The 23,352-nt window shown below is 49.4% G+C and overlaps 2 protein-coding genes across 2 annotated transcripts; both read left to right on the top strand.

The window, feature by feature from the left end:
- The first annotated feature begins 4,931 nt into the window (after positions 1-4,931).
- On the top strand, positions 4,932-17,063 carry NET1 (neuroepithelial cell transforming 1). Its single transcript, XM_075024586.1, has 10 exons — positions 4,932-5,092; positions 9,686-9,793; positions 10,623-10,790; positions 11,571-11,633; positions 12,112-12,208; positions 12,331-12,407; positions 12,910-13,167; positions 13,428-13,598; positions 14,496-14,682; positions 15,092-17,063. Exons 1-10 carry the CDS (start codon positions 5,000-5,002, stop codon positions 15,490-15,492), a joined length of 1,623 nt encoding a protein of 540 aa, XP_074880687.1. The 5' UTR covers positions 4,932-4,999; the 3' UTR covers positions 15,493-17,063.
- Positions 17,064-21,775: 4,712 nt separating this feature from the next.
- Positions 21,776-22,797, top strand: LOC142030520 (calmodulin, striated muscle). The gene is made up of 2 exons (XM_075026762.1): positions 21,776-22,304; positions 22,514-22,797. The coding sequence occupies exon 1, from the start codon at positions 21,819-21,821 to the stop codon at positions 22,266-22,268; it is 450 nt and encodes a 149-aa protein (XP_074882863.1). The 5' UTR covers positions 21,776-21,818; the 3' UTR covers positions 22,269-22,304; positions 22,514-22,797.
- The last annotated feature ends 555 nt before the right edge of the window (positions 22,798-23,352 follow it).

Below are 23,352 nucleotides of genomic sequence, written 5' to 3'. Positions count from 1 at the left end.
ACTAAATAATGCAAGAAACTGCAGTGGTAACTCCTTCCTTTAGAATATATACCCACAAGCTTTAAAGAAACAACAAAAACCTTCCTTTCCTCCTCCCTTCCCCCTCCCAAAGATACAACCGCTCTAGAGGACTTTTATGGGAATTTTATTGGCGTGCCTGATTCATGCAAGAACGTGCCCATGCATAAGTTACAAATTATTTGCAAATAGACTTTGATCAAAACGAACATCTCTGGCATTGACTACACCAGGCAACTCTGAAAAACAACATTTGGCACGTGAGCAGGTTGTGAGCTGAAGTCAACTGTAGCTTCTTGCTCCATTTCTCTGTTGTTAGGGTAGATGTTAGTTTAATAATATCACAAAATTCAACAGTTCATGTTTTCTGGTGTTGCATTCATATTCATAAGATGGAAATTGCTTTTCTGGCCTGAGCGCACAAATGTTCACTTCAGAGATAGTTGACGTAACTCGTTTTCTACAGAGGTCTACAGAGTGTCATAGGTTGTATTTCAGTAAAAGTGCCTCAGTACTGTGGGCTGGGTTTGGGGGTTTTTTTGTATTTGTAACTGTATAATGGAGTTGAATGGCAGCTAATTATAGTGACCTCCCACCATCCAAAATAAATGCTGGATTCCAGACCGGCTCATAAACTTTTCAGATGACCCAATAGTCTCTTGATGGGTCATAGCCTACTTTTGCTCATTTTCCAGAATACTGCTCTGAATTTGGCTCTGAATATAAATATCTGGGAGTGGAATGTTAAACACAGCTCATGGACAGTAAACAACTTTGTGTACGGCAGAGGGGGTCTGACTGCCCTGGGTGCATGAACATGTATGGGAGAAGATGATTGCCTGTGGAGATCTTATTTATTCCAGTCCTCGAGTGTTCTGCATGTTACACTATATATACCACATTAAGAATAGCTGTAAAGTGAGTTTTTAGGTGGATTTCAGTTCCTAGTAAATAGGATTTCAAAATGTACATGCACAACAATGAAAATGAATATGCTATGAATGTAATGGATGCTTTCATTTTCCCCGAGACTTCAAGCCGCCAAAGGGATTAAAATGTCGCAGGTTCTTTCTTTGAAGAAATTGAATCCAGATGTCAAGCACATTAGAGGCATCCAGGAACTGTGAAAACTGGGAAAACTGCCCACTGAGGAATACCCCCCTGCCTCCGGGCTCTGTTAATGCACCAGCTCAAGTCTTCTCCTCTTCAGCCAGTGGTAGAACTGAGATCTTTTGTCATTGGTTTTGTCAGCAGCAGCAAACATCCTTCGTGCAGGGTTAGGTATAAAACAAAGTAACCTTGAAGTGTCCTGGGCTGTGTAACTTGGCCAGACCTGAACTATAAGGATATTGAGGGTGCTGTAATGACTCTCTTCCACTGATGGTAGGCTGAAAATCACAATCCAGGCCTGCTAGGGTTTTGTATTAACTGTATCTGCCTGCTGTTCTTGCACATGATTTGCTTGAATACTGCCAAGAGAAGAGACAGGATCAGGTTGTGAGTGCTGACCACCCTGGACACAGGTGCTGGAGGACATATTCAGCTGTTGGGGGAGCATTCCTGCATGCCACGCTTGGCAACCCCTGGCACTAGCCAGATGCCATGTGTCGCTTAAACAACTGAGTATTTTTAACTATGAAAACTTACATCAGTCTGGAATTGCACACTGGAATTTGGATGCATGTTTTCTTAGGAATTCATCATTTGTTAATCTAAAATTTATTTGATCATGCTTTGGGGCTGAAATAACAAAATGGCATGTCAATACCCCGGAGAGCATTTTTATTTAGTAGCAGCCCTACCCAGAATAACTTGCAGGAGCAAAGAATGTCGCAGGTATGAGGCCGCCCAGGACTTCAGGCAAACAGCTCTGTGTAACAGCAGTCCCCCCTTCTCCGTGGAAATGAAAACCCAAGCTAAAAATAAGAGTAAAACAATGAGGGCTGAGTGACTCCTCTTGTCACTTGAACTCTTCCCAGCTCCCTAATTTGATAGTAGGATAGGAGTCACCAAGGTATTTTGCTCCTAGAAGTGAAAATCCCCATTTGAGTACAGGGGAGGAATGCTATTAATACCCACTAGCAGGAAAGCAGGAAGAACTGGTCTGTTATCCATTGCTCAGTGCAGCGACCGGCTGGGCTGCGTTCTCGTGGCTTCGGAGCTGCCCCAGCATGGGCTGATCCCTGCCCAGTGGGCTGGAGGGGCAGGGGAAGGCACTAAGGAGGTCGGGGCCAGCGCAGAGGGGTAAGGGGGCGCTGGGAAGACAGGGAGATGGTGTTGGGTAGAAAAATACGTCCTGAGTTAGAGGGAAGATGGGATTATGGTGCAGGGTGTATAGGGTAAAAACCCTTAAGTCCAGCTTCGTTGCTTCTGCTGCACAAGGAACAATCTCCTTTCTTTTTCCATTTGTTTTGGCTTTCGTCAGAGGGTTCCCAAGTACCACAGCTTTGTTCAGGATGGTTTGCCCACTGGAGTGGCATTCACACTACAATGAACTTTACTAACTTAAAGGTCATAGTCACCCTGCCTCTCCCCTGTGTCGTAAGTAGAGCAGAGGCAGGTAAGTAACGTGCAGGTATTGCGGCGCACTCTGAGACGCTCTAGGGCCGTGCTGATTATGTTGTTGTAGACGGGATGCCATGGGCATGGGCAATGATTACTTTACCTGTGCAAGATCACCTTCTACCCTTGCTGCCTTCAGGCTTCTCCAGATTTATTGCCTTCCCTGCGTTGCATGTTGGCCAGCGAGTACCCATTGCACAGTGTGTGTCTCCACCGCTCAGGGTGGATTTTGCCTGGAAATGGCGTTTGATGATCTGTACAGATACAGAGGGCATACAGAAATCATCCCATCTGCTACAGGGGCAGCTGGGAACTGCTTGTCTTAGGTTCTTTTGTTGCTATAAGGCCTTACCCACGCCTTGCTTTGAACAATGGGCAGGTGTCCAGGGCACGTAACCCTTTGCACGTGCCATGCCAGGAGGCAGACGGGGAGCCCTGTTGCATCAGGCCAGAGCTTTACATGTCCACAACATGACATCAGCAGGCTGCATCAGCTGGGGCTTGCGTCACCATGAATTAGTTAGCCTCACAAGGTGTCACGAAGAAAGTCAGGGATCTCCCGTCGGTGAATCAGGTGCACAGCAGCAGGTCCCTTCCCCAAGGGCTCGGGAAGGAGAAGGACTATTTAACACTTACGTCACAGAAAACACTTCATATGGCATGAAGTGCTTCAGGACGCAGGACATCACGTTCTGGTCCTAACAAGAAGCGTTTAAGTGCCACCTTTGTGTGCACGACTCTGTTTCACACCTTCCCTCTCGGGTCCTGGTTGTTCATCCCCTATTTTTAGTTGACTCTGCACAGCCTGTCTACATCTCACTGAAAAGAGATGCGCTGTCAGGGTCAAGAACCGTTCCTGAATATTTAGACCAAGTTTAACAAATTTTTGATCTTCGATTGTAGGAGAAATAAATGGGCATGTTTGATACTCCCCCAAAAAATGCTCAGACTCTGTGGTGGGTTTGCCTGCTCCTCCCCAGAGGCATCATCCCTTTGGTCTTTTGTTGTCTTAAAAGTGGTTGACTTCACTAATCCCAAAAAGGATTACCCATATCTGAAAGAGTCACAGTCTGTCCTTTCAACAAGGGTACAGAAACTCACTGTATCCTGAGTTTCTGAGAATCCTGTGGTGGACGAACCTAAATGTCCTGATCTCGCAACGCAGAGGTTAAACAGGCGCAGATTTGCTGAGAGCAGCTCCCCATGGGAGAGAAGCAAACAAAGCTAAAAAAAATAAAAGCCAGGGGAGGGGACAGCAGGACTTTCCTCTTGTCCATTACTGTTGCAAACCCTCTGCCAGTCCCGCAGCGGCCACATGGGAGCCGGGGACCAGCTCGGTGGGCACCCTGCAGTACTCCCAGCCATCCCAAATTTTTTTCCTCCGAGAAGGAGGTTGGTTAGCGCAGGTAGGCAGCAACGCAGCTGCCCTCCTATTGCCAAATTAACTCAGTTTCTTTTTACCAGCACAAGAGACCTTTTATTTTGGAGATTTGTAGCGGTGCCAGGAATAATATGACTTGAACAAACAAACAAAAAATACAAACTCTTTGCATCTACAGCCAGGCCTGCTGGGACAGGCTCCCCTGTTAGAAGAGGGGGAGAGGCTCAGCCCAGCCCCTGGCTAACAGAGCTGTGCCAGCACAACCTTTAAAGCTGAGAGCAGACTTAAAAGCACAGGTCTAGACAAGAATTCTTTTTTTTTTTGAGCAAGGAGGGCTGAGGCTGGTAAAAAAAACGACTTGCAGTGGCAAACGATTTATGCTCCAGCGGCAGCAAGGAGAGCCGCCATCAGGAGGAGCACGTCCCACCGCCACACTTGCGAGACGGCCGTAGGCAGCGGTGGGCCCCAGTGCTGCAAGTGCCAGTAAAGAAAAAGAGAAAAGGGAAATAAAACCCAAAACATGCGTTTGGCTTTGTCTCTTTTCAGGGCAAATAGTGAAAGCCCCGCACTTTTCAAACCGCTTTCCATTGTGGGGTGCGGTGGAACAGTCCTCTCGACCCTCAGTGGGTGTCCCCGTTGCCCTGCCTCGAAGGGGAGCCTCTCGGAGGTCCCATTTTTGGGGAATTTAGGAGGAAATAACGATCGGGAAAGAAGCCCAGAGGCTCCTCTCCCTCCCCGGGCAGCCTGCCCCCGGGACAGGGCGAGGGGCTAGCAGCCAATGGGCGTGGCTGGGGGGGGGCGTGGCCACGTCGGCAGCCCCGCCCCCCGGGCGCTCTTGCCTCTGGGCTACGGCGAGGCGCAAGCGGCCAATGGGCGTGGCTTTGGGCGCGGGAGGGGCGTGGCCACGGCGGCAGCCCCGCCCCCGGCGGTGAGGTCGGGGCGCGGCGCGGCGGCGGGCGCAGAGCGGGGATGAGCGCGGGCTGAGGCGGCGGCCGCCGAGGGAGGGAGGGAGGGGGAGCGGCGCCGCGGACGGCGGCCATGGTGGCTCACGACGAGCTCGGGGGGCTGCTGCCCATCAAAAGGACTATCCGGGTGATCGACGCGCAGAACCAGTCCTTCAGGGAGCAGGAGGTGAGGAGGAGCGGGGAGGAAGGGGTTGCTTGTGGGTTTAGGTTTTTGGGGTTTTTTTTTTGAGGGGAACGTGGTGGGTTTGGGAGACGCCTCCCTCACACACGCACCTTCCCGCTCTCCGCGCCTGAGGGGAGGCGACGAGCCGGGTGCGCTGCCCGCGGAGAACCGGTCGCGGAGTGAGGTGCAGGTAGCGATTTTGGGAAAAAAAAAAAAAAAAAAAAGGTCTTTAAAAAGAACCAACAACTTCCTAGCCCCTGGAGGGGGTTTGTCCTGGAGGAGTGGGAGCAGGGAGCCGAAACCGAGCTCGGCGCCTCACCTGAGCCCGCTCCTCCCAGCGGGGGGTTCATTAAAAAAACGCCTGTTGCTCTGTGCGCTCTTTCCACTGACGAGATTTTTCCCAATTAGGGCGTTCGTTTGCTGCATAAACCAAAAAAAAAAAAAAAAAAAAACAAACAAACCATGGGTGTTGGTTGGGGTTTTGAGGTTGGGGTTTTTTTGGAGCATTGTTATTTTTATTATCTGTTGTTATGTAGATGAGAATAATTGCATTGCTGGTAGATGCTCGCATGCCTCCTGCTGCGACAGAAGGCAAAAGTTCAGGAGCCAGGTAGGGACCGGTTGCACTGGGCAGGGTTTTATTGCCGAGATTAGCGGCGAGACGAGGTGGGAAAAAAAAAAAAACTCCCGACAGCTCTGGGGCTTGAGGGCTCCAGTCTGAGTCGCCAGCCTCTTGAAATCCTGGCTTTAAAACAGCCAAACTTGGGCAATCTCATTGTGCAAAAGGGAAACCACATGTTGGGAGAGAAATAACATAAACCAGATCTCTTAAGGGGGAGTAAATCACCTCTAATTCTTAAAACGTGTATTTTCTGTAGGGTATAACCAGCATGCTGGGTATCTGAAGTTAAGCTTTGGGTCTGGGCTTGAGTAATGACTCCTAAGCCAACACTCCTATCGGTGCTAGGTGCTGAGTTGCTATCAAGAGCCACTGAAGTTATAAGCGGAGTGCCAGGCTAGATTTCCCCCTTGGTCGCGAACAGCCTGTTAAATTTGAGAAAGGCGAGGGCTGTAATCTCTGTACCGATGTGTCAAGCCAGAGCCTGGTGGTTCAGTTTGAGTGCAGACAGCTGTTTTCGGAACAGAGCTTGAGATTCAGCAAGCTCCTTGCATGTGAATCTTAAGATAGTCAGGTGGCGATTTCTGGCAGGAATTATTTGAGCTGGTGACTAAAATCCCTTTCTGCTTATTTGGCTTAATAGGAAAAGTTTTGCTGTGCGTGGTTTTTAGATTTGTCACCATGTTTGTATGCATTGGTATGGAACTGGCACGTAGGACATTGCTCTCTAGTAAGTGATCCTTGTAAAAACCACTAATTATTACCTAGCACAGGGGGAAAGGTTGTAGCCAGGTAGGGACTAGCGTGCTGCTAGAGGAAAATGTTTGTTGCTCAAAAGTAGAGCCTGGTTTTCTTTTGAGCAGCAAGGTGCAATCTTTTCGCAATGCGAAGAGTTAACCAGCACTTAGAAGCACTTGAAGAAATTCCACTAGTGTGAAGTCTTGCCTGCCAGCTGAGGCACTAAGGCACAAATTTAGCTTTTGTGTATGTCTGATATATTTATATTCACTTTTAATAAAGAGTCCCCTGGAAAAAAAAATTATGAATGGAAGCAGAAGTGCTGTTGAAGTTGCTGGGGTTTTAATTATCTGTCGGTGTTGTAGTGTTTAACACGGCTAGCTTGTTACAGAAGCTTTGCAGACTTCATTCTAATCTGGGCTTCTGTAAGTCATACAGTGTGGAGACAGGCTAATCATTGTTTGCAAGTACAGAACAAAAAAAAAAAATACTGAGCCAAAGTTATCCATAGTATGAACTGTGCTGAGTCTCGGCTTACACCACAACTGAGTTTGACTGTAAGTGGAGTACATGACCCCAAGCTGAAACACAGATCTCGGAGAAGGTGAGGTTTCTAAGGAGAGGGATATTCCCCCCCCTCCTTGGATCAAACAATATCGCTGGAAGGAGAAGAAGAAGAAACAGATGCTTTTTTTTGGCAGTCAAGCCATTCATGTCTGAGAGCGCTCACAGGACAGAAAGTGGAATTTGTTTCTCTTTAAGAGAGAGGAAATGGCCTTTTGCTAAGCTGAATTTATAGCGTACAGAAGTTTTTCTGTTGGCCAAACACCCCAGGGGAGCACATCGCATGTACAGAAAGCGCTCTGGTCATGCCGATCTGTGTGAAATCCCTCCCTCCTCAGAGCAGAAGAGGGCTCCTCGAGAGCCGTGCTCCCTCTTGTTCAAGAGAGTGGTGCTTTTCACTTCAAGCCTGCCTTTGCATGTCTCAGTATGTATGGGCTGTTGAGAAAAGTGGCGATTTATAATCCCAGGGATCCCCTTTGTACCGCCTGTCCCAAACGGAGAGGCAGGAATGCCAGACCTTGTGCATATGCATGTGTCGCTTCAGCCTAGCACAGATGTGCTGGGAAGGCATTCACACATGTCCCTCAGCACAGATAGTGTGTCATTGTATCTCCTATCTGGAAAGGCTGCAGAGCTGACCCTTTTAACAGCAAGCTGCAAAAGACCATACAAGCATCCTAAAGTACTGAGGTTTCTTGCTATTAATTTTCAGTGTCAATGTTTTTCTTTTCCATGCTATTTATATCAATGGCCTTGACAGAGCTGTGTAGCTTATGTCTGTATATTTTTTGCTTACATTCTTGCAGTTTCTTAAGCTTCTCTTGGCTTGTGTCCCTTTATTTTAGTACACTGATACATGGTTTTCTAGAAGTAAATTACCTATCCTTTTCCTCCACTCAGAAATGTGAATAATTAAAGTTCCCTCGTCTTCCTTTGAGCCCAGCCTAACTTTCTAGCCTTCTGCATAATCCTTCTCCTGACAGACTCTGTCTTGAGTGCCAGTGGCTCATGGTTGGCAAAGGAGAGAAGCGACTGCAGTGTTCCCAGTGCTGTACCTAAACCCAGCTGAGGGTTGGGGTCCTGGGGCTGAGGACACTCTTTTACAGCTTTTCTTCATTTCTATAGTACCCTCATAGTTTTGAGATTACCCAAAACATTTCAAGCATAGCTTTGAACAGGCTTTGTGCTGTGCCAAGAGGTATTTCTGTTCTGCATTGCTCATAAATTGTTTCTTTTCATGTTTCCCCCCTGCAACTTTGAAGGCTTAATTCAGTGTGAGCTAACCTCCTCTGTTGCTTAACACTGTGTGTAGGCAGACAGACAGGCCACTCCTTGGGTCATGTTGCTGAAATCAGATCTTACGTACGTAGCTTTTATGCTTCTTCAGTCTCAGGACTGGAATCCATCGTGTTCCTATTCCCCTTTTTTGTTTTCAGCATTTGTCACTTCTGTTGCTACACAGAAGCAAAGCATTTGGGCACCTTATCTTGCAATCTCGGACTGGAAATAGCGACGGCAGAGAGCTTGTCCTAAGCACTCTTCTCAGTCTTTGCCTTTTAGCCTTTTGAAATGTAGAAGGAGGGAGTCAAATGTAATTAACTGAAAATGTCTAATAAAGCTTTGGTAAAATTTCTGCTGAGATGAACTCAAAAAAGAGACTGCTTCCATCAACTCATCTGAACCTCATGCTAAGAAACTTCCTTGTGATGATGAGTCATGTCCAACCAACTGCCAGATGTTTAAGAGCACCAGGGCATCTCATCTAGTCTTTCTCCTAGCCTTAAGCTCCGAGTCCATCTCTTCCTGGCATCCCATTGTGCACGCCTTTCCTGTACAGTCCTTACAATACAGTATTTTTGATGTAAAATATGTAGAGTTGCCAGCATGGTTTTAAAAACTCATCTGAGCTTAAGCAGCAGGAGGTTTCCATGGGGCGTTTCCTCTTTCTTGGCAGCATTTTGGTCAGGACAGAATTGAAAATGCTCTGGGCTCCCAGCAGGGATTAGTGGTGTAGAAAAGCAGAAGCTCTATCTTTCAAATCTAAACAACATATAAGAAAAATTACGATGACTTGCGGGGGTGGGGGTGGGGGAGCAGAAGGGGGAGGAAGCTTTGTAAACTGAAGGTTTTAAACTTTATCCACTTCGTGTGTGCATGTCCCTCGCAGGAATGTTCAGCATGTGGTCATTTGCTATTTGTTAGAATAGCTGCTGAGGCTGTCCTGGGCTCTGACTGCTGCTTTTCTCTCCAAAATAAAATTAAAATGGAAAAACACATTCTTTCTACAAAGGAAAACATGATAAAATGGAGAGGCAGATCACAGCTCCATCTTTAGATGACAGTCGCTTGCCTTGCAGAGGAGAATGCTTCAGTCTATTTATGTTCAAACCATAACGGTCCCTGTTCGAGCCCTATTTTGAATTCTGACTGATGTGTATGTTATCTTGCCTCTTTTACACTGGGCAAAGTCTCTGCAGTTTAATTTCAGCCTTAAAGTTCAGACAAATATTTACAGCCTCTGCTTTCCTTTTAAGATGAATGGCTACTTCAAAACACTCTCTTTGCTGTGTTTCCCACTCCTTAAGTGGGTTCGTGCTTTTTAAACCTGCCTGGGCAGCTTGAGAAATGAAGTGGGAGTCACAGCCAGTACAATTTGTTCTCTGCTTTATTTACAGGAGCCAAGCAATAAGCGGGTTCGGCCTTTAGCACGGGTCACATCCCTGGCAAACTTGATCTCTCCTGTAAGAAATGGTGCAGTTCGGCGCTTTGGGCAGACAATACAGGTAAATAGCAGAGCCTTCTAGTCCTAGACGTCTAGAGATATGGGGAAGGTACTGGCTGTATGGGGGTAAAACAGGCACTGGGATTTCAAGGCATCTCTTGAAAATCTGCTATATGATTTATGCAAGGACAGAAAGCTTGTTTGGGACTTGGGGATGAAGAAGAGTTCACGAGTTCAGAGGTAGCTTGTTAGATAACCAGGTTATTGAGGGTTTAAGCAGTAAAAAAAATAAACTGATTCAGATAGGGAGAATTAGTTGATAAACTGTTCAGTACTCGAGATATGTGTGTTGGAGCATGTGCTTAAATGTGAACTGACCCTGCTGTTCAGTGACCTTTCAGTAATGTTAGAGAAGTGTTTTCTAAGGAGCACTATACTCCACGCTTGCAGATAAGAGCGCTCCTGTGTCTGTGTTTTAAGAACATTGCAAATCACGAGAGCAAAGTTCAAGTGGCTCCTGATTAGCCCCATTATAGGTAGAATTATGATCCTAGTTTATTTACTTCCTCATACCTTGGAAATAGACCCAAGCTTTACCTTCCCATCCTCCTCCCAAGTGCTGCTGCTGGATCAGTGCAGGGAGAGGCACATGGAAAAGCTTGCCAATCGCTGGGCTCTCAGGGCTTTCTCAGCAGCTTGATTAAAGTGTTCCTTTTTCTGAGGAAAAGTGTCTGGGTGTGTTTTCCTGCCCTGTACAACAGAGGAGGATGAAGGATTGGGAGGGGTATGGATAATACTATAATACTTCTGTACTTCTGAAATGTTGGCTCTACTTTTTTTTTTAAATTTTTTTCTTATTTTTTTCTTTTTTTTTTTTTTAATTCCTATAGTCATTTGCCCTTCGCAGTGACAGCAAGTCTCCTGGCTGTGCCCAGAAGTCATGTAGCAGATCTGCTGCTCCTACTCCTCCTAAAAGAAGAAACAGTGTACTTTGGTCTGAGATGTTAGATGTCAACATGAAAGAGTCCTTGAGCACCAAAGAAATTAAGCGCCAGGAGGTAGGCTCTCTGTTAAACAGCAGGACTGAGAAAGGCAGCCGAGGCCTTGGCTTGTGCCGTTTCCTTGGCGGGGAAGGGAGTAGTGAGCATCTGTAGGTGACTTTATCTTCCTGTGCACCTTCATTTCTAAACCACTAGATTTATTTCTGCATTAGGCATGGGAAAACGTAGGCTTCTCTCTCATGACTAGGGAGTTCATCTCCCCAGTTTGGCGATCAGAGATGCCAAGCTCTTTGCGTGGGGGTGCTCAGCATTTCTGAAATTCAACACCCAGCCACCCTGGTTGCTTTGCAGCAGACCCAAAGTCGGGTTCCTTGTAAAGCCAGCTGTCTTTCTCTTAAAGCTCTTGACAATTGGTTGAAAGCCAAATAGCAAGGCCTTGGCTTGCCTTTTTCCTGTAGTTCTTAGACAAATCTTCTAGTGACAACACAGAAGCTGACTAAAGACGCCTGGGATTTGACCTCTGTGGTTTTCTGGGTTTTGTTTTTTTCGTACTTGCCTGTGTAAAAGCAGTGATTTAAAAGGCGCTAATATTTAATTTGGCTTGTGCGTGAGCGTCAGAGCTTTCACACAGTTGTAAGTAATGTTGCTTTCTCGGAGCTGGGAAAGCTAGCAGATTTACTTGAGGTTGTCATGCCCAGGTGGCATACAGTGATTCAGATGGCAAAACCGCCTATTCAAGCTGCAGAGGCAGGGTGTACATTATGTGAGCTGAAAGGCTCTTTCAGAGGAAGACTGGGATTAAAAATGACTCTTGATGTTTTATCTCCTTCCTCACAGGCAATATATGAAATGTCTAGGGGAGAGCAGGACCTAATCGAAGACCTGAAGCTTGCCAGAAAGGTGAGTGTCTTTTTTTCTGCAGTCAGAAATCATATTACATATGATATCATATTACAGATAATAATGAAGTTTCTTTGCACCTGCAAAGATTACATATCGGCTTTATCAGGCCCAGAATCCACAGTTTGAAAACTGGCCTGGAAAGTTGACGTGAGCAGTCCTACAGCACTGGTTTGATTGCAACAAACCCAGCCAAAAAAGGATTGCACTTTGCAGTCCTGCAGAGCTAGTTGGGGGAGAGTTGAGCTACAGAGCTCATCTGGGAGATGAGAAGAGTTCAGACAGGAAAGACCTTTTCATTTGAAGGTCTTGATACCTTCATACAGAGGTGAATCTTTTCGTGATCAAAGTTGATGTTATGTTCCTGTTGGCTTCACTTTGTATCTGTCCTGCACGTGATATATCCCCTCATATTTAAATTGTCAGCTTTTGGGCTTGGGAGATTTGAATATATTTTAATACTGATGTTCTTTGACAGGCTTATCATGATCCTATGCTGAAACTCTCTATCATGTCTGAGGAGGAACTCACCCACATATTTGGGGACTTGGATTCTTATATTCCTTTGCATGAAGGTAAGAGCAACTGGATCATTTTCACATAATGTGCTGACTAAGAGTTAAACTCTATGCTTTCTCATGTTAGAACAGCTTACTGAGGCATTGTTGCAATTTCTATTTTTGTGTTTCAATTCCAGACTTGTTGGCAAGTTTAGGAGAAGCAACAAAACCAGATGGAACAGTGGAGCAGATTGGGCCCATTCTTGTGAAGTGGGTGAGTACATAACTTGGAGACAGCAGGCTAAAAGTGAGCTTAAAGAACATTTAAAGCTAGAAGCCGAAAAGCTGTGGGCTTTTGTGGCCTTGAGCGAAAGATTGAAACGGAAATCCTGGCTACATTGAAAACAAAGGGACTCTGTCAGCCGTAATGGGCCACGATTTCACCCTGGAGACTTACACTAGTGTGACTGCAATTACTTGCTGATTTATGTTTGAAATGTCTGTATCTTCTGGACTGTTTGTCACTAAGGCGATTTCAATAATGTTATCGTTGTTAATCTCAAACATCTGAACTTCAAAGGCATCACACGCAGGTTGCCCTTGTTCTACTCACGAAAGACTAGCTACATATACAAGATAGTCTGTTAGCTTTTTTTTTTTTATTGGGCAGAGTATTGCAGTAAGGGAAGTAGAACTCCCCGAGTTTTGACAAGTTAATTTGATTTGCCTTTCCTACATGTAATTTGACTCCTGAATATTATTCTGTTCTCCTGCAGTTACCACGACTCCATGCCTACAAAGGTTACTGTAGCAATCAGCTGGCAGCCAAAGCACTTCTGGATCAGAAGAAGCAGGACCGGAGAGTGCAGGACTTCCTTCAGCGCTGCCTTGAGTCTCCTTTCAGCCGCAAGCTAGACCTTTGGAGCTTCTTGGACATTCCTCGAAGTCGGCTGGTCAAATACCCGCTGCTCCTGAAAGAGATCCTGAGACACACTCCCAAAGACCATCCCGATATCCAGATTCTGGAAGAAGCCGTAAGTAATAGTGCTGTCACGATCATTGTTCTGACATAAGCATGTCATTCTGGTGGTCCAGAAACCTTTCTTAAACCCTCAGCGATTTTGTGGGGTGGTTTTCTTCATGGACACAAATCTGTGACTGTAACCCCTCATGAAAGCAAACGAGAGATCTGTCCACATGGATTCCATCATCTGGAGTTCTTGAATAGCACTTAAAGGGAGGATACAGAAGCAGAGGTCACTATTTAATCATTTGTAAATGTTTTGGTTTATAGATATCTATAATCCAAGGAGTCCTCTCTGACATCAACCTGAAAAAGGGGGAGTCAGAGTGCCAGTATTACATTGACAAGCTGGAGTACCTGGATGAGAAGCAGAAGGACCCAAGGATTGAAGGCAGCAAAGCTTTACTGTGCCATGGGGAGCTGAAGAATAAAAATGGACATGTAAGTCCCTTGTGTTCATGGTAATTAATTCTCAAGTTTGAAAACGTTCCCTCAGAGGTAGTTAAAACTCTTTGTCTGTCATAGCAGGACCAGGAGCCCCTTCCATCCATAGGGGTAGTTTAGACAATAAGCTAAATTTAAAGAGCAGAAGAGAAAGCACCTGATGGCAGTCTGTATTTCAGGGTGTAAGGGAAAGTTTCCTGCTGACAGCTTTACAATTGGCCTTCAGAAGCTGGAAAATAATTAGCACAAAATTACCATAGAAAGTGTGCTCTGTGCCCAAGCACTCCATCAAAAGGGATTTCCTGCCGGCTGTTTACTTTCAGGTGCTCTGACATTCCCCATTATGAGCGCTGGCGCACAGCTCTTCCAAACAAAAGTGTTCCTGCAAAAGCCTGTTTGGCTTTGAGATGAACCGCCAGAAGTTTATCTCCCACTGTAGCAGTGCTGAAAGACCCTGCTGTACTCAAGGCTCTGCTGCCTTTTGTTCTGGCTTGCAGGAGGAACCTCGTTGTAAACCTCCAATCTTTTTTCTGTTTTCTTTTTTTTTTTTTTTTTGCTTGGTAGGGGGTTTTTTGTTTAATTTGGCCATTACGCTTCCGTACACATGAAGTGTTTTGTATTGTCAGAAAAGATATTGCTTCTAATCATCCTATTCTTGGCATCTGTAAATGATAATTCACTTTTTTAAGGGTCTTGTAAAACAATAAACCTGTTGATAGAACTGTGGTCTGTGCCACCACTGCCAGGGCCCTATGTTGCTGTAACAGGAAACTGTCAGAAAATAAACATGGGTGAAACTTCAGATAACGTGACCTTGAATCCCAGAAGGTGTGTGACTGCTTTGACTACGGAGTACAATGCTTTACTCGTATTCAAATGTGTTTTCTCTTTCAGAAACTCTACGTCTTCCTCTTCCAAGACATCCTGGTTTTGACCCGGCCGGTCACTCGCAATGAGCGTCAGGCTTACCAAGTGTACAGGCAGCCGATCCCTGTCCAGGAGCTGCTTCTCGAAGACCTGCAGGATGGTGATGTGAAAATGGGGGGATCCTTCCGAGGAGCTTTTGGCAATTCCGATAAAGGTATGGACCAAACCAGTTCATCTGCCCAGGAATCTGTTGGTGAGGAGAGATTACACCTGGGCATAGATCCCCATGGGCTGGGGTTCCTTTAAGATAGCAGACACATGTTAGCATTTACCTGTAGACTGCCACTGCTGGGCCCTGCAGTTTTATATTTGGTGGCCATAAAATTATATATGGTGCTTTGCAGCTGGTGCTCAGATTAGAAAACATCTATTTCAACGCGTTTGTGGGGTTTGGAGGGGGGGTTGGTGGGATTTTGAACGCTTTCCCTGAAGCAGAGCAGTGCAGGATTTTGAACGCTTTCCCTGAAGCAGAGCAGTGCAGTGCAGTCCAGGTCCCTTGTCTAGCAATGGAATCTAAATACTGAGCTAGGAACTGATCTGCTTTTTCCTATGTTTATCTTCAGCTAAAAATATCTTCCGAGTTCGTTTCCAAGATCCCTCCCCAGGCCAGTCCCACACGCTGCAGGCCAACGATGTCTTCCACAAGCAGCAATGGGTTAATTGCATCCGAACCGCCATCGCTCCCTTCCAGCGGACTGCTGCTGCAGCAGAGCTGAAGGAGCTGCCGGAGCTGAGCGAAGAGTCGGAGGAGAACAACCCCTCCGCGCCCAACATCAAAGCCCAGAAGAGGCAGTCTGCCATGTCTGGCATAACCGAGATGGAGCTAGACGAAAGCACATCCGAGTGTGGCTCCATCTTGGACTCGGAGGAAGCCAAGGGCGTGAAAACACACAGAACACCGTCTGGGCACAGAAAAACGAGGGAGAAGCAGCTAAGTGGCAAGCGGAAAGAAACGCTAGTGTAAAGAGGAGCGCAGCAACATCCTGGTGGAAGACTGTTTATTTATAAATAACGTGTACATTTTTCTTGTAATGTGAGCATGATTGGATTCACTCTACTGAACAGAATCTTTTTTGTTGTTGTTTTTTATGTTGTAATGGCAGCTACTGGTATACAGTTAACACTGTTGAACTGGAGTCTGTTTTTACAAACGTGGCCACTTTGAACCTGGTTTTAATGCTGTGAGTGATTCGCAGGCCCTCGTGCTTTTGACTGCCCATGGCAGATTTGAAGAGCAAACTTTGGTTTCTGAAAGATTTCCACGTGCAGTGTTTGAGATGGGAAAACATTAAAGCTAAAGCGGAAGTCTGGGCCATCACCGCAAGCCTGGCAGCACCTCCATTTGTGGGGGGTTTGGATTGACGTTGCAAGGGTCCTTTTAGAGTGGACTCGAAACCTGAATTCACGTTTTCTTCTTGTCTTGTACAGTGCATGTTTTGCAGTGTATGGTTATCATAATCTGTGCAACTTTACATGTTAAACAAGGGGGGAAAAAAAACCACAAAAAAACAGACCCCAGGTTCAACAGGTTTTCAATTTACCTACTGGAATCTTTCATCTTAGTGTGTTCTTTGTACATTCCTCATTTTCACTCCTGTAACCTGCCAGATATTTAATTTTTTTATTAGTTGTTTTGTTTCAGGTTTGTTTGGGGGTTTTTTTGGTTTTCTTTTTTTTTTTTTATTTTTGTATTTTGTTGTTGTTGTTGCTCAGACTTGGCATTTCCTTTCAAGTACTTGATCCTCCTTGCTCTGAGGTGTGCGTGTACATACCGTTTCTCACATCACTCCACAGTTCTGCGGAGCGCAGGCAAGCCATAACGAGCCGGTGGCTGGGAGGAGACGCCCAATGTACCCCGTTAACGATGAGCGACATAAATGGCTTGTGTGCGCCCCGGACTACTGAAAGAGAACTGCATTGCTAACGGGGTTTAGGAAGGTTTTAGGCACGTTGCAAAGGGTTTGGGGAGGGAAGAGGAGCAGCAGCTAGAGGGGAATAGCAGGGAGTGAAGGTAGATTTTTCTTGTTCCTATTGCCTTTTGGAAATGAAACGCCTTCCACAGGGAGGCAGGACTGGAGGCAACCAAGGGTTTATTGCATGTGGTAGAAAGGTAGAGAAAAGAAAGCGTCTGAAGCTGATGAGGTGTAAGGAAAGAAGAGATAGTGGTTGTATATACTTGTCACGGCGACACTGCCATGTTCTAGCGGTCCAAAGATTCGTGTGAGAGATGCCAGCTTGGTAACTGCGCTGCTGTAGGAAACAAAGCGATGACAGCTTTGAGCACAGCCAACAGGTTCTTCCTGTCGTTCGACGGGTGATGGAGGGGCGAGGACAGCAATCCCACCGTACCCGTCCTTGAGTGTTACCCGAAATCTGTGCTTGAGGAGCCGTAACTCGGATGCAAAGGGTTATTGCCTGTCACGTGTTTGGCCAGTAACGTTGGAAATGGGAAGAGGGTGTACATAGACACAGACGTGTGGTTCTCTGTAAATGTATTGTACAGTTTCGAGTGCCAAGTACAATTAAATTCCTGACAGCCTCTTGCCTGCCTCGTCTGAGTCGCTGCCTGGGAGGGACACGCTTGTGCAGTGGGTGCTGCCGGATGGCAGCAGATAAGCGCGAACCTGCACTTCTCCAAAGCCCACGCTCCGGTCGTAGGGCTGTAGCTCGCAGGAGGAAGCCGTGGCTTTATTCAAAACCCTCTTCTCTGTCACGGTTCCCCTTTGCGCGCCATGACCGGGCAGGACAGGAGCCGGAGGTTTACAGCTCCTTGTGCAGTGTGGGGCCTGGCAGCCGCTGCCCTTTGTGTGCGACGGGCGGTCGCTGTAAAACAGGGCGCAGCTGTGTGACTCACTGCAGCGCTTGCATCACTCTCCTCCTTTTCTGGGGCAAAAAGGAGCAATGGCAATAATCCCTGCCCTCCTGGGGCACTGAAACCTCCTTGCTACAAAAAAGAAACCACACCACCCCAGAACTGAAATAGTCCCCATTTAGCAAATAATTTTAAAATATCTTCTCCTTGGCGAACCTTCAGAACCTTGAGCGGAAGGTGGACCTGGCGGGGCAGACTGCCCTCCACCGATGGGGAGCAGTGGGTGATCAGCACCATGCCGAAACCGTCAGGTCTCCGCAGCCCTCCCGAAAAGCTGTGACCTGACGGCGTAGGAGGGTGTCTGGGCATGGCTGCAGCTCCTGGGGAGAGCGGCCCCGGCTCCAGGCCAGCTCCCTCGGGCTGGCCGTGCTTCCCTGGGTCCCCCCCACACCGCTGGGGCCCTGCTCGGAAGGGCAGGCTCAGCTCAGTTTGCAGGGACAGGATTTACAGCTGAGCTTTGACCCGTGAAGCCAAGTTTTGATCTGGAGGAGGATCAGCCCTTCCCATGCAGGGAGAAGCTGGAAAAAAGGCTCCTTTTGCCATTTGAAAAAAGGTATTAATGAGCTGCCGGGGCATGCAGCTTGTCCTCAACAGAGAGGAAATCCTGCAGAGAGCCTGCTTATCCTCCCGCATGTCAGGCCGAGGCCAAACCTCTGTCTGGTCGGCCCGTAGCTGACAGCAAATTAGCCAAGAACTTAATTTCCCTTTAAAAGTAAATCCCCCCTGCCCCACCCCGACTCCCGGTGGTTCCTATCCCCGCTCCGTCCCTCCGGGAGGAATGTGGAGACCACAGCCGTCCGCCTCCTCAGCCCTCACTTTGCTAGACTAAACAAGCCGGGCTTTCCTGGTTTCCTCCCATGCCGAACTCCCATCGGGTCCCGGCCAACCTTCTCCTCGCCTGCACTGCTAAACCGCTGAGCTGAGACCCCCCCCCCATCCCAGATTCAGGGGGACCCAGGGACGCAGCGGGGTGAAATACCCAAGGGCAGAGGGGGGACCTGAGCCCCTCCGTCCTCGGCCACCCTGGCCGTAGTGACGTCCCCGTCGTGGCCAGGGAAAGGGAAGGTGTCCGTGCCCGGTGGACACGTGGGCACCTCTGCCTTCAGTAAGGAGCTCCCCGGTCCCGAATTTACCTTTGGGGATCCACCCAGCTCAGGTGCTACACGCTGAGAGGAGCCAACGCTGTCCCGGTTTACAGGTGAGACCTTCCAGAGTCGGGGTCCAGAGCGGGGCACATCCCTCTGCCGAGCATCTCCCCGATGCTGGCCTCCCTCCTCTGCCACCGTGACATCTGGCAGGTCCAAAAGTGGGACTGGGGTCCCTTCGTTTGGGCTAGAAAAGCCTGACTTTAGGAGCTGCCCTGCAGACCCTGCCGTTCCCCCTCAGCTTTGGAAACCTCCGTTAAAACGATGCCTAAACTAAAACACGAGCCACCGAAGCCCAAATTTTACACCCAGCAGCTATCCCCTGGAGATCCCCGCAGCCATTGCGGGATCATACCCAAGCTCAGCCTCTCCAAAATCCCGTTTTCCACATTAAACCTCGACGCAATCTTATGCCGGGCTTTGCGGAGGTTCCTCTCCATCCCCACGGGTGCTCACGGGACCGGCCGGCCTCGGCGCGTCCGGGCTCGTGCGAGGGGCACAGGGCCCCACCGAGGTTTCCCTGTCGGAGCGGTTTCCCTCTCCGCCTCCAACTTTCTCTTTTTTCCACAAATTCATCAGCCTCGCCCCCACCGCCTGGTCTGCAAATGCAAATCCAGACGTCGCCGCACACATCTGCGCACATCTGGGCTTGCGTTACGAGCCGCGCGGGCTCGGGATAATCCAACTGGGTGCTTTTAACCATCTGGTCCGGGTTTTGGGGTTTTTTTCGGCCATTACCTGGATCAGACCGCTCAAAGCCAGACGCTGAGGTTGAGCAGGGAGATGCTGCCTGGAAAACGCTGTGTGAGGCTTTAACGTTGGCCGCTTGCAACCTCCTTCGTCAAAGCATCGACCTTTCCAGCTCCGGCTGGAGACATCCCGGGAAAATCAGCTGCCAAAATACCCGTCAGCCGGCGGCTGCCTGCTCCTGCCTCCCACCGTGGTGGCCTCACCGCTTTCCCATCCTACCCCACGGCCCATCTCGGATGCCGTAAATAGGACCCGGCCATAAACTGCGGGATTTTATGGGCCGGTAGGAAGTTTTATTAGCTTAATTATCCTGCCGTGCTAATGAAGGTGCAGTTAAGCAGAGTCTAAATCAAGGGTTGGCTCGACCTTCTCCCAAAGGCTGCTGCAAATGTGGGAGGCAATGGGTACAGGTGACGGGGAGGTGATGGGTGCTGGTGGTGGGGATGTCGTGGGTGCTTGTCATGGGGAGGTGATGGGGAGGCGAGAGGTGCTCGTGATGGAGAGATCATGGTGCTGGTGATGGGGGGAAAAAAAAAAACCCCAGCAGCTTCCAGCTTCGCTCAGCACCAAGGGACACCCAGGATGGAGCAACCCCTCCATCCTTAGCAGAGTGACCCAGGGTCCTCCCCACCCAGCCCACCCTCATTTTGGAGCTCAAACAACTCCCCCCACAGCTTGAACAAACACCTTAACCCTCCCGGGCTTTGAAAACACAACACAGATAATGTTGGTGTTTGCTTCTCCCAGCTGGGTTTGAGCCAGCTCCCCCTCCTCTTGGCTCCTTGCTCGCCTGCCCAGGGCTCTTTCACAGCAATTTTAATTCGATCTTATTAAATCTGGAGCAGAACAGCAAGCGTGGGCAATTAGACAGACAATTAGGGAGCAGCTTGTTGCACAAGAAGAGCTGCCAGGGCCTCCCCTCCCCGAAACGCGCTCGCGGGGCGAGTAGTGCCGTGCCTCTCGCCAGACAGGTTCTCGGCACGGCTCAGCCGCTTCCTCCCTGCAACTGCAGCGTTTTACGTGCCCAGAGTTTTTTCCAGATGAGGTTTTCCTCAAGACGGTGTTCCACCCCCGGACTTTGTCCCACCTGGACGTCCCATTTCCCATGTGTTCCTCAGTTGTCCCATGGGTTGGCTTCTGTTTTGTGGCCTTCCCTCCAAATCCCACAGCTCTAATTCCCCACTGGGTTAAACTGGGGTAAACTGGTGCCATTTTCCTGTAGCTGAGAAAGTCAAACTATCTTCTGCTGTGGACCCTGGTCATCTGGTCCATTAGCTCCTTGGCCTGGCTGGTGACAGTCACTTGACCATTATGGGCACACAGGAAAGAGGGGTGGATGGTCGGAGGGACAGGTAGATGGACGGTAATGTCAATGCATGGATGGATGGACAGATGCGTGGACGGGTGGATGGATCATTGGGCAACTGGATGGATGGATGATAATGTGGTTGGGTGGATGGATGCACATATGGATGGATGGATGGGTTGGTTGGTGGGATGGAATGATGGTTGGTAATGTAGTTATGTGTACGGAAAGACACACGGATGGATGGATGGATGGACAGCTGGGTAGATGCATGCATGGATGGGTGAACGGATAAGTGGATGGAGGGTTGGATGGAAGGTAGTGAGAATAGCTGGATGGATGGACAGTTGGACAGAGAAATAGCCCTCGTCATCATCTGCCTCTGAACCCTCCTGTACTCCCTGCTGTAAGAGATGAGTAAAAACGAAAGCAGGCCATTACAACCTGGTTAACCCTCACTCAGCCCCGGGGTTAACCCCTGACTAACCGGGGGCAGGACTCATGACACTGCTCACCTGATACCACCACCACGTCAGCTGCCCCGGGGGCCGTGGAGCTGGTTTTGGGGAGCCCGGAAGAGGCTGATTCAGGTCTCCGTCAGCGCGGAGCACGTCAGCTCCGGAGATGCAGGCTCTGCCTGGACCTGCACGAGTGAACCCTCTCTCGGCAGGTTTGACACGCTGCCAGCATCGCTCTTGGTGGCCCTGGGGCTGGAGAGACTGGGGGGACCCCTCTCAACCATGCGGGGCTGGAGGCCTTTGCACGACTCCAAACCCCACCAAAATTGCCTTAAAACAGCCAAAAATAGTATCACCCCCCCCCCCCCCCCCCTTTCCACCAGCGCCCTGCCTCTCCCCGAAACCACTGCTTTGCTGCAAGCCACAGAGCAAATCCCTTTAATTAGGGGGTTTGTTAGGAGCCGGCCCCACGAAATGCCACCAGCGGAGCAAGCGGGACAGCAGCCAGGGTGGCCCAAGGGGGCTGGCGGTCACCCTTCTTCTCCAGCACCCCGAAACTCTCCTGCCCGATCCGCCGGGGTCCGGCTGAACCGTTCCTCCTGACCCCATGTCTCAGCGTCTCCCGTGTGCCCCGGCTCCTGCCTCCTCCTCCTCCTCCTCATCCGGGGAGAGGCAGGTTGGAGGGAGGAGGCCCCATCTGCGCCTCCCCGCCGGCACCGCGGCGTGCCGGGGCAGAGCCGCGTGCGAGCGGGGAGCGCCATGGCCGAGCGGCTGTCGGAGGAGCAGATCGCCGAATTCAAGGAGGCTTTTTCCCTTTTTGACCGGGATGGAGACGGTTGCATCACCACGAAGGAGCTGGGCACCGTCATGCGGTCGTTGGGGCAAAACCCCACCGAAGCGGAGCTGCAGGACATGGTGGGGGAGGTGGATGCCGATGGCAGCGGCACCATCGACTTCCCCGAGTTCCTCTCGCTGATGGCGAGGAAGATGAGGGACACGGACAGCGAGGAGGAGATCCGCGAGGCTTTCCGCGTCTTCGATAAGGACGGCAACGGCTACATCAGCGCGGCGGAGCTGCGGCACGTCATGACCAACTTGGGTGAGAAGTTGACGGACGAGGAGGTGGATGAGATGATCAAGGAGGCCGACTGCAACAATGACGGGCAGGTCAACTACGAGGAGTTTGTGAGGATGATGACGGAGAAGTGAGCCCCCCTGCCACCCACCTCCAACCCCATCCCACAGGTAACTCACTGGGATGAGGCTTCGTGCCCAACCCAGCATCCATGGAAAGTCCTGAACCATGGGGTCTACCCCACCCATTGCAATGGCCACCCCAAATCTTGCATCTCCCCATCCCGACCACCTCCTGCCCTGCAACTCTTGCTGGTGGTTGGAAAAAATCTATGTTCGTGGTGCTTTTTTTTTATTTTTTTTCCTTAATTTCTTCATAGGGAACAGAGGTCGTGGTGGTCCCCCAGCCCCTTCATCCCCTGCTGCCTTCTCTCCGCCATTCTGGGCTGGAAAATCCTCTTTTATCCCAGCCGGAGCGTCACCAGCCAGCGTCTGCATCGGATGCGGGCATCCTACCTGGCAGGATGGGGCTCAGGGTGCAGATGGACACGGGGGGTCTCTTCCCCCTGCCCCCCCATGAGACGCACCTCTCATGTCCATAGAGGTGCCAGTGGCCGTCGCGCATCCCCCGGCACCACGCCGAGTCCAATAAAGAAATGCCCCCCACCCCGTGTCCTGGTGGCTGCCATTTCTTCCTTTGGCTTCTCTTTGGGGTCCCTGCTAAAAACCAACCCCCCCAAATCACTGACATCGGTGCATCCCAGCCAGGGTCAAGCCCCACATCACCCCCATCCTCTTTCCCCCCCATTCTTTTTCCCTACAAGCTGGAAAAATGCCCCTCGTGGGTGCTGGGCACCCTCCAGCCGCAGCCCCCAGGGTTGTGGCCATCCCCATCCCAAATCCCCATCACTTTTGGGGTCTGCTGTCTGCACCCCCAGGGTATTGGGGGCCCTTTTCTCCCTCTCCCCAAGCTAAGAGGAGAGTTGGCAGCTGGATTTAGCCCTAATCCCCATCCCAAAGATAAGTTAGAGCAGGATTCACCTTTCCTGGCCGTAATCCACCCCGTCATGCTCTGCGTGACTCAGTTTCCCAACAAAGAGGGTGAAACCCAATTGCAGCAGCCCTCCTGCCCCGGGCTGGGGTGATTCCCTACACAGAGGGGTTTGAAGGAAAATTAATTATAATGGGTCTTATTAATGCTCAGTCACTAATGAGCAAA

Source organism: Buteo buteo, chromosome 4 (assembly GCF_964188355.1).
Source record: "Buteo buteo chromosome 4, bButBut1.hap1.1, whole genome shotgun sequence".
NCBI classification, from domain to species: domain Eukaryota; kingdom Metazoa; phylum Chordata; class Aves; order Accipitriformes; family Accipitridae; genus Buteo; species Buteo buteo.
This window is presented reverse-complemented; position numbering and strand designations above follow the sequence as displayed.

What these genes read in the sequence shown, in the direction of transcription:
- LOC142030520 (XM_075026762.1), top strand. Translation starts at nt 21,819, where the DNA reads ATGGCCGAGCGGCTGTCGGAGGAGCAGATCGCCGAATTCAAGGAGGCT.
- NET1 (XM_075024586.1), top strand. Translation starts at nt 5,000, where the DNA reads ATGGTGGCTCACGACGAGCTCGGGGGGCTGCTGCCCATCAAAAGGACT. An exon ending in AGTCCTTCAGGGAGCAGGAG is followed by an intron (nt 5,093 to 9,685) that starts GTGAGGAGGAGC and finishes CTTTATTTACAG; the next exon opens with GAGCCAAGCAATAAGCGGGT. An exon ending in GGCCCATTCTTGTGAAGTGG is followed by an intron (nt 12,408 to 12,909) that starts GTGAGTACATAA and finishes GTTCTCCTGCAG; the next exon opens with TTACCACGACTCCATGCCTA.